An 11,031-nucleotide genomic window follows, 5' to 3' on the forward strand; every position below is an offset into this window, starting at 1 on the left:
ACCTTTGATCTGGAGGGGACTTTTTCAGGTGAATGTATTTTTAGGTTTAAGATTAAGATTGGAGTTACAGCCAAATTAGAAGTTAGTTTTAGGATTAGGGGTATGTTGTCTGGGTAATGAATTGTCTAACGGAAGTTTTCACAAAACAGAGTCTGAGGCTCAGAACTACAAGACTGCCATCTTTAGTGTTTGTCTTACGTCTGTGCCGATCAAAGTGTGCAGATGCACGAACCAAAGAACGTCTTAGCTATGCTTTTTTTTTTCACACAAATTTTTTTTTTTGCACATGTGTGAGTGTGTGTAATTGGTCAAAGCCCACATGCGTAAACCGTTTTGATACGACTGACGCCTAGGCCTGAAGCAACACAAGCAGGGAATCGTGGGTAGATCAAGCCGAGACCACCAGACCTCAGGGTTTCATTGCAGCAGCAAAAAATCGATTCAAAAAATATCAATCGATGTCAATGCACAAGATCAGGAGGGTAGAGAAAAAAAAAGAAAAAAGAAAACAGAGGCAGCTCACACGCTGCAGGAAACAAAAGGTTGGAAAGGAAAAGAGTCTGAAGGAGGAGCATGAGTGGGTGAGAGTGGAGGTGCCTGGGGAAGGAGTGGAAACCTTTTCACTCCAGGCATATAAATCAGTTTATGCTGAGCAAACAACTTATACAGGAGTAAGGGCCAAGCCATCACACACACACACACACACACACACACACTCGTATATACTTTGACATGTTTTGCAGGTAAGTCTGCAAACGCTGAGAGTTTTCCCACTGTGAAATCACTGAGTGCTCCATATCCCTCTCTGTAGTTTAGATGTTTATGTTCCATTTCTATGAGACAGAGATGTCAGATATTTTCACTGCCGAAAGCATCCCAGATTATAGTAGTTTATAGTAAAAAAAGAAACGTTTATTGTCTCAAATTAGCACATTCTGTAGATACTGTTTGAAAATCTGAATTTATTTGTCGATTTTGTTATAAAAAAGAGACTTTTATTGTCTCGAATTAGCACATTCTGTAGATACTGTTAAATCTGAATTTATTTGTCGATTTTGTTAACTCTACGTAGGCTGTTCATTCATTTCATCGGTGATCTTTATATTTTATCTGACGATCTCCTTTCTTAGCAAAGTAAGCTAGTCAGTTAGCTCGGTTAGTTTCCTGGACAACGTTGATTCATAAGTTACCTTTCCATTTCTCTCGTAACAATTTCCAACTCTTTTGCCCTTTTCTGCCGGTCTAACGAGTGCAGAGGTGATGATAATTAATGACTGATTTGAAATCACAGTGTAAGTGGACAGTGGGGATAAATGGGTACAGCACAGAGCGACGAGAATAAAACAATACAATGAGATTCTACAGAAGAGAGAGAGTGGAGAGGCCCCGATGAAGGCGATGATAGATGTCTTCGATGTGTGTTTCACACACACACACACACACATAAACAGTCACACACTTTGACGTCGTCCATTGACCTCTGCTTGTGCATTAATGTCCGCACAACAGGTTTATAACTCTGCTGGGTTTCCTCAGGATGGATTACGACTGCCACCGTTAGGTCTGCTTCTTGTAGGTCTTGCAGCAGAAGTATATAATTGCAGTACCGCCGGTTCAGGCGCTGGCCTGCTGTGCAGCTCGCTTCGCTCCACATAAATTCATTCACTTAAATTTTTACCCTGCAGGTTTTTTTTTTTTTTTGGAGAGTAGGGAAAAAAAGTGGTCTCACAGTGGGTCGCAGCACAATTCAGAATTATGCTGTTTGGAGCTGAACAGCCTAAACTGTTTTATCCATCCATCCATCCGTCCGTCCATTTATCCATCCATCCATCCATCTATAATGAAAAAAAAAATCTGCTGTGAGATGTTTTTGTGTTTCTTAAGTTGTTTCCCAACAAATTGGACGAAATGATCAAATTGTCTCAGTGGTTCATCGCCCATATTTTAACTAACCACATTCTGGCTCCAGCATTGGCTCAACTGGAATCCAACTTCTCTTATAAAAACACACAGATACACATAGTCTCATAATCTAACAATGCCTGGGAGCCACCAGGACCAAATGATAATTGAGGACAACATGAACTTCTGTCAAACAAAACAACTTTTCTGGCCAATCGTTGTCATTCAGATTTGCTTTGAAGAATACAGGAGAATAACAGATTAGAGAAGCTACGGGTTTGCCAGCTTTGAACAGGGTGGGCAGCATTCCCAGCAGCAGGAAAAGGTGAATCAACATGAATAAAACACTAATATTCATGATGTTTGGAGCATAAAAAAAAGTGATGAAAGGTGCTTCACTGGTATTGTTGTATTTCCATCCAGTAGAATCAGTGACAGTTTTGATCACCTGCCTGTTACTTTAGCTTCCATGGGGGAGGGGGGGGGGTTCATTGGAGTCCAACAGCAGAACTGGTGTCAAACAGATTCATTTGTTTACTGGTCGGACATGCTTTTTAAACTTTAAACTAGACTTGTCGGAAGATATATGCTACAGGAACCAGGTCCTTTTAAGACATGACTGCAGAATGAGTTGTTACACAGTGAAAAGTAAGGGTCAAGGTATTTGAATATTTCTCTGTCCCTACTTTAGCAAAGGAAGAAAAATATTTGTAGTAAATAAATAGTAGTTTTCTGGTTAGTCAAATCCAAAGATCTCTCACGGTCCACTCCTATCCCGCAACACATCGGTTTGACATCACTGATCTAAAGACTGTATAAACATTAACATGGCATCATTTGGCACATGTTACTAACACACACAGTAATGCAGTACATTCTAATCCAATGAAGATGCAAAACATGAAATAATCTAAATGGTAGTAATTTAGTTAAAGTCTTTATTACAAAGTCTTCACAGTATCCAGAGCCGCTACATTTTTCTGAACGCCTCGACTGCGTGGACGAGTGCAGGTGGTTTCCAGCAAATGAAACCTCAGGCTCTTGTCTGTATCTCTGACACGCAGCTCAGCCACCGTGCAGAGGAAACCGGTCTTGGCTGCCTGCATTCAGACTGCTGCTCCCGCCTGCTGCTGTCATTATGCACAGCCCATGACCATAGGTGAGGGTTGGAATGTTGATAGACTGGTAAATGAAGTGCTTCATCTCCCAGCTGCACCACAATAAGCAGGAGAATCCTGTGCATCAGTGCAGTTCATGCCATGGTTTGGTTGGACTTAACCTCCTTAGTTGAAAACCTCTCTCCACAATATATTATAAAGCGGACAAATAATTGGTTCAATAATCATGGGCAGATGTACATTATAAAGGGGACAAATAATTATTGGTTCAATAATCATGGGCAGATGTACGACCGATGTTTTCTAAGATGATGGTTTTATTTTCTTGTCAATTACTTATGTTTTATTTATGCATTTGTTCGACCCATGTGGTCTCGACTCCAGACTAGAATTTAAAAGTCACATCAAACCCAAACCCTCGGTATACTTTAAACTCAGATCCCAAATATGGAGTACCACTGAAAACTGTCGTCAAAGTTATAAAGTTCAACTTGTTTGCTTCAATACCAACTGTGATGATCTGTTGTTGTGTGAGCAGTGCAGTTCAAGTTGTTTTCCCTCAATATTGTTTTTTTTTTTTTTTTTAGCAGTAAAAATAACCCATAGTCCATCAGCCCAGGTAGATTATTACCATCACCTTCTGTTCTTAATGGGAAAATGAATGAGTTGTGTTCTGGTATCAGCAGGGACATTATGCTTTACACTTAAATGCAACTGCTGATGGCTCTTTAGGTGCCATGGTGATTCCAGCCCGAGCTACGCTTGTTACAGTTAATATCACTCTAATCATTAAAATACATTAGTGTGTCGGTAATCAACAGATGAAGATGAGTTGGAGTTGGAGTGCATTTAACACAACAATGTGTTTTTTTTCCCCAGTGTCAGGGGATGGATTATGAGTGCACACCTGTTGGTCTTGTTATGCAAATATAATTCTTATATACTGTATATATTTATATACATATATGTACACACACACATATATATGTATATATATATGTATATATATATACACATATATGCATATATATGCACACATAGATATGTATATATGTGTATATACATATATGTATATATTTATATATGCAAATACGTATATATGTATTTATACGTACACATTTGTGTAGGTGTGTATATGCATGGATATACAAATATACAGTATGTAGATTTACATATATATACTGTTCATGCATACATATGTATAGATTTACATATATATATACTGTTCATGCATACATATGTGTGCATGTATTTGTATGTGCATATATATATGTATATATGTATATATTTCTATAAACAATTCCAAATCTTATTTACATTTGGTATTTTTTCTTCTGATTTGAAACAGAATTACATTATCACGCTGTATGCACGACATTTCACTAAATGCAAATGCCTAGAGCTGACAAAAGTGCTGTGCTGATCTTACATAAGATACACTTAGGCAAAGAGAGGAAAAAAAAAGGTGTCTGCACAGACTGGTGAGCCAGTTTGATGATAATATGCATGTCCTCAGGCACTCAATGTGCCTGAAGTGAAAAACTAATATGTCTATGATTCTCCCACTCTCAAAAAAAAAACCCAGTGTACAAAGTATTTAGGCAGTAGTTTAAATACAGTTTAAGTTTTGCCTTGGTTTAAAACGTGTCTGTCATTTCCAACAGCTCCATGTGGAGGCCAGTATGGAGGATCAGATGGGGTTGTGTTGTCTCCTAACTACCCTCTCAACTACACCACGAGGCAGAGCTGCTCCTATTACATCACTGTGTCCCCACAGTTCGGTAAGTTCTTAAAAAAAATAAAAATAATAAAACCATCTAATTTAATCGTGGTCTCCAAACGTTTCTTGCCACAGAGACCAGATTCAAACGTGTGAAAATACTGCCTAGTTACTCTCTCTTTCTTCTTCCCCTCGGCTCTGCCCCCGTCAGTGGTATTTGGACAGTTTGCAGTTTTTCACACATCGATGAACGATTCTGTAGAGTTGTTTGATGGAGCCAATGAAAACGCACGATTGCTCAGCTCCCTAGCCGGGTCACATTCAGGTGAGTCCCTGGTGTTGATTCGCTCAGTGATAGAGAAAACAAGAAGAGAATGTTATTATTATTTTCATTGTTTTTTATGTTTGATTAGATTAAAATTTTTGGATTAAATAAAGTTGGGTTATCTGATTAATACAGATTAGACTGGATTTTGATTTCAGACATGGTTTATTGTTGTATTTTGAGTGAGTATATTTCATTATATTACACTTAGAAAAGTAGGGTTTTAGGTTTTGGTTGGTACCAGTGTACACATGTTCATCATCGAGCTTATATCACCATCTCAGACCTTCCATTCCATAAACCACCACCAGGTGGACAGCAATGATTAGATTACAATCCATGTAGCAAGATTTACAAACTTTACTTTTGTTCATTTATCTTGACATTTTGAATAGGAATACAAACTGTTTTAAAACACATACTTGTTGTAATTGTATAGATTTTTTTCTTTTCATTTTTAATTAATTGTAATTAATCCCCGGCAGCGCTGTCGTTGATCAAATCAAAACTTTTACCAATCGGACAGCCCTGATTATTACATGTTTATCCAATGACAGCAGCAGGGGACAAACCAATGCCATTTACCCAAAAACTAAAAGTTTATTTATTTATCATTGGACTCCAATATGGTCCAGTGCATGTCCTAGTGATTGAAGGATCAGGCTTGTGATTGGAGGATTACTGGTTCACATCCCAGCCTTGTGGTGTGTTGAGGAAGCATCAAAGAAAAGTGCAGCCCAGTCCTAAAGAGTATGAACTGTTTATTGTCTTTGGTTTTGGGAAAAGTTTAGGAAATACTACAAGATTATGAAATAAATCACACACAGTTTATGTTGTAAAAATAGTTATAGAAAATGCTAACAGCCTTTTCACTGCTGTATTTGAACCTTAAATGACTCCAAAACCTTTCACTGTAAAATGTGATTGATGAACCCCGTATTACCAGAATGCTTCACGTTTTCTATTTTATTTTATTTTCCTCTCTCTCTTCCTTTCCCGTGTTTCAGCACACGTTGGTTCAATAGAAATCCGTGATATTGTCCAAGGGAAAACGGTTCTAGGAACTGCAGCTAAAGCCAAGCACCTGTGGTCGTTATCAGGGATTTTGACAGTGATAAATTTGGGGAAATTCTATTAGCGCTTATCGTTACACGAAGAACTCAGCCATGGTGCCATACATTCCACACCGCTCTCAACACATTTCTCCCTGGGATTCCTGGTTCCAGCCCAGTCGGAGTCTCCTCCTCCCGTGTGTCACCGCGCAGTAACATGCAGATTGAATGATGAAGCAAAAATCAATAGGTTCTAGTAGGTGAAGTAGGACGGAGAATGAAATATGAGGGATTATTGATTGACATGCTGCTGATTAAATACTCTCTCCCTCTCACACACATGTTCCTCTGTTCTGTGTCACGGCCCTGTGGCTGCAGTGTGAACTGGTCCCACTGGAACTGATGGTTAGCGGACATTAGTGTAGTTCCTTGTCATGTTCCTTCTGTAGTTCTGACTGGGATATTATGCTTGTTTAAAATCATGACAAATAACACAACCACTGGTCTGCGGACTGATATTGGTCCGTAGTTCATTTGGCAGGGGTCCCTAGAGGGACACAGTTAAAAAAAAAGTACTTTGTTTTTGCCAATTTAATAGATATTCCAGTTATATATAATTACTTTCTTCATTTAAATATAATCTGAATTAACAGATTAATTCTAAAAGAAGTTTTATAATAAATACATTTTAGAAATATAAATAGTAATATAGCTGTCTTTGAAGTACTTTCTCCTAGTTTTGGGCAATAGTTATCTGATTTAATTTCTGGCTCACCCTCAACACACACACAAACACACACACATGCACAATCATACATCTTGAGGCAGCTAATGCTGGTTCTAAATGTCAGCCCCATCGGGACACGTTTGTCTCATTTGTCAATGTTACATTGTTTTTCTCTGTATGTGTATTAGTAATTATTCTTTGGTCCTTTCGCTTCTGCTCCTTATATACAGTATTTCTTTTTGTACGTAGTTGTGTGTGTGTTGTATTCCTCAGCCTGGTGATGATTACATTGGTAAGAAAGCTCAGGAAAAAGGCGATGAAAATGAAAGCTGGACGTATGTGGCTGTTGATTATAGTTTGTGCCTCTAGAAAGAACGCACTTTGTAAACTTTAAAAGTACGTGTGTCATTGTGAGTCACATCATTAAACGTTTGTCATATTATAAACGTTTACCACTGTAGATGTTGGTACTCAGAAAATTCACTACTGTTTTTGTAACTGATTTGATTGTTTTATTGTTTAAAATAAACCAACAATTATAATGAACAACTTCAGGCTTCAGTTAGTTTAGAAAACCTAAGAAAAAAAGAAACTTTACTTCCACCGTGATCGCTCAGCTGATTTACATAATATTTATTGCAGAAGATAAAATGTATAACAACATTAAAGTACAAAGTATTATTTTTCACTTAGAGTTATTACAACAATGATCACACAGTTTACGTTAATGACAGAAGTCAATGATCTCTATCGTGTTTCCGCCATCAATTACTCACCTGCCACTCCCAGCAACACATTCTGTCATACAGTTACAGCCAGGAAGATAGTTTTTACTGTGTACTGTTTGAGTAGAAGACAGAGCATTGACAAAATGTATTAAATGTCTGTGTGTGTGTGTGTGTGTGTGTGTGCGTGGATTTGTGTGTGTCTTACAGGGGAGACACTGCCACTGGCAACTTCCAATCAGATCATGCTGCGGTTCAATGCCAGGAGTGGTCAGTCAGCCAGAGGCTTTCACTTCGTTTACCAAGGTAACCCTCATTTCCTTCCCAGCCTTTTCACACTAATACTCAATAATTAAAGTTCAGCATCAAACCATCTTCACACCGTCACCGCAGCTGTTCCTCGGACCAGCGACAGTCAGTGCAGCTCAGTTCCAGAGCCTCGGTACGGCAGGAGGATCGGGTCTGAGTTCTCTGCTGGCTCTGTTGTCCGGTTCGAATGCAGTCCAGGGTATTTGCTGAGAGGGTCCAGCGCCATCCGCTGCCAGGCTGTGCCAGGTGCTCTGGCCCAGTGGAACGCAACGACGCCAACCTGTATCGGTGAGTGTGGGGGACCTTCGGTTATATCACAGTGAGATCAGTGATTGATCAATAATGAAGTTTTGAAAACTGATTATCATATGTGGCACCAAACTTTTTAATCTAAATAAGAAATTTCATAAAATCTAGATGATGTGAAGAAACGAAGGCAGCATCTCACTGGCCCACGGGCCATAAATTTGACATAAGTAATTTACAGTAATACAAATATTACATTGACCAATACTACAAATATTAAGTTTTTTGGTGAATCTAAGTAGTCTACTCCAGTTTATCAAACCTGGATCTCCTCGATTACAAATGAAACTCCTAAACAGCTGTTTATCAAATCAGGACCACTCCTGGTATTTTACTATTGAATCCATATCTGTAGGCCATGCTCTGTAGGTGATTATCATATGTGGCACCAAACTTTTTAATCTAAATAAGAAATTTCATAAAATCTAGATGATGTGAAGAAACGAAGGCAGCATCTCACTGGCCCACGGGCCATAAATTTGACATAAGTAACTTACAGTAATACAAATATTAAGTTTTCTGTTGAATCTAAGTAGTCTACTCCAGTTTCAGGACCACTCTTGGTATTTTACTATAAATTCCATATCTGTAGGCCATGCTCTGTAGGCCATGAGAGCACAGGTACTAGTGGCCTTCGTCTACTCGCCCATTTCAACATTTTTCTGCCTTCAACATGTGCAGAAGTGAAGCTGCTTCTTCTTTCGACCAACTCCAGGAGACGGGGGATTTGCCCCACGTTAACCTCACTTTACTGGCTCCTTATTAATTTTGGAATTGTTTTTAAGACATCACTGATGTTTAAAGGTCTTCCTGGCACAGCTCCCTGCTACATTAGTGAATCTCACGTCCCTTATGAGCCAGGGTCAGAGAGCAAGGGCGTGACCCTTGAACAGGGCTCCGTCTCGGAGATTCCTGATTCCCAGTGTAAGGCCGGAGATGGCAGAGGTTTCTGAAAACGTTGTAGTTTTATTAACACTCTGCAGAGAAACACAGAGTTTGTACTTCTGTTCTAGTTCCCTGCAGCGGAAACTTGACTGAGCGACGTGGTACGATCCTGTCTCCTGGCTATCCTGAACCCTACCCCAACAGTCTGAACTGTCTGTGGAGGATCCACGTCAGTGAAGGAGCTGGGATTCAGGTATGGATACAGTCAGTCTACAAACATACGTTGTACAGTGCACTGAAGGTACAAACACCATCGTAGGAGCGGAAATACAACCTTGGTTAATTCATCGTTTCACAATAAATGGTGATTCATGTTTGATTTATTGCTTTCAAAATGTGAGGGGAAATGAAAAAGTTTACAAATTTCATTTTGATTTTGTTATATTTGGTCAAAGTTGGCCTGAACTATTTAGAAATCAAAGCGTTGTTTATTCACAGACAAAGAAACATAAATCAACCTTACGTTGTGTCTGTTGACTCTTTGTATGATGTATTGTAGAATTTAAAATATGTATTTATAAATAAAGATTTCTGCATCTGAAACTCTCTAACGGATGATGTCAGTTGTTGACGTTGATGCGGTGTTGGTCGAGTGAAGAATTTAACAGACACGTTTTAATGTTTGCTCTCTCTTTTGGCAACATTCATTTCCAGCACTGATTGTGTTTTTCATTGCTCACATCACTTTTAGACAGTGAACCCACCGGTGGTCACTAAAGAGTTGAACAAAGTCATTTCCGTCTGTTGTCAGATCCAGGTGATGACGTTTGCGACGGAACACAACTGGGACTCCCTGGAGATCTACGATGGCGGAGACATGACAGCTCCCAAATTAGGGTCATTTTCTGGTACGAGAGTGTGTTTGTATACACACACACACACACACACACACCAACCAACCAACCAACCCTGGAGACCACTGATGATGGATGAGGGATGACATCTGCAAACCATAGAGAAAAAAAAACAGAAAAATATACATCAATGAAAATACACATGCACAGCAGTGAGTTCACCACACACACACACACACACACACCACAGCTGACCTCCCCAACTATGTGCATATAAAACCAGGTTAGATATGAATGTGAGGTGTGGTGACGGTGCAGTGAAGAGTGTGTGTGAGAGAGAGAGGAAGAACAAAGAGCGTGGAGCAGAGACAGGAAACGAATGATCTAACCTTTTACATTCTCCCAGTGGAGTTTCCTCTGTGACCTGCCCCAAGCACATACCTGTCATGCACACCTATCACACATTAAACTTAACGCCTATAGGGCACTCACTCACACACACACACACACACACACACACACACACACACACGTCTGCGCCCTTCTCAGGGGGCCACACAGGGGAGCTGCCCGCTGAAACCACGCTGACCTGCAGGGTGTGCTGCCCAGGAGAGAGACCACGGGTCACTCAGCTTCTGTACGTGTCAGCTAACAGCTACAGGAGAATTCAGTGGATTGTATTATTTGACAAAGTCGACATAGAACTCTTGAGGCAGACGCCACACTCTTGCATACACATGGTACTACACATGGTACTACACATGGTACTACACATGGTACTATCTGTGTTTAATTCTCTCCCAAAAGTGTAGTACATTTCTACGTCTTCTGTCTTCGATCTGGATCCAGACTTTTGTTCAAATTTAAGTCAGTTCATTTTAGTGTTAACACTTTTTCAAGTTATATTTTCATCTGAGATTTTCTTAATATGTAATTTATGTTATAATAACAATATTCAAGAGAATGACTTTTGACAAACTGCTTCTTTGGCTGAATTTCAAACCTGATCAAATGAACAGCTCAATAGTTTGAAGTTTGAATGTTAAAAATTGTCAAAGCTGTTGTAGACAATTTGACAAGTTATACTGATTATTACGATTATGACATT

At 39.4% G+C, this 11,031-nt stretch overlaps 1 protein-coding gene across 1 annotated transcript in view; it reads left to right on the forward strand.

Annotated features, from left to right (window-relative positions):
* LOC103379122 (CUB and sushi domain-containing protein 1) overlaps positions 1 to 11,031 on the forward strand; it is a 172,802-nt gene that overhangs the window by 100,073 nt on the left and 61,698 nt on the right. The window contains exons 30-35 of the mRNA XM_025055552.1: positions 4,685 to 4,801; positions 4,952 to 5,065; positions 7,780 to 7,875; positions 7,963 to 8,166; positions 9,198 to 9,322; positions 9,881 to 9,977. Coding sequence (XP_024911320.1) covers positions 4,685 to 4,801; positions 4,952 to 5,065; positions 7,780 to 7,875; positions 7,963 to 8,166; positions 9,198 to 9,322; positions 9,881 to 9,977 — 753 coding nt within the window. The remainder of the gene's footprint in view (positions 1 to 4,684; positions 4,802 to 4,951; positions 5,066 to 7,779; positions 7,876 to 7,962; positions 8,167 to 9,197; positions 9,323 to 9,880; positions 9,978 to 11,031) is intronic.

This window comes from Cynoglossus semilaevis, chromosome 5 (assembly GCF_000523025.1).
Source record: "Cynoglossus semilaevis isolate Cse_v1.0 chromosome 5, Cse_v1.0, whole genome shotgun sequence".
In the NCBI taxonomy this organism is placed as follows: Eukaryota; Metazoa; Chordata; class Actinopteri; order Pleuronectiformes; family Cynoglossidae; genus Cynoglossus; species Cynoglossus semilaevis.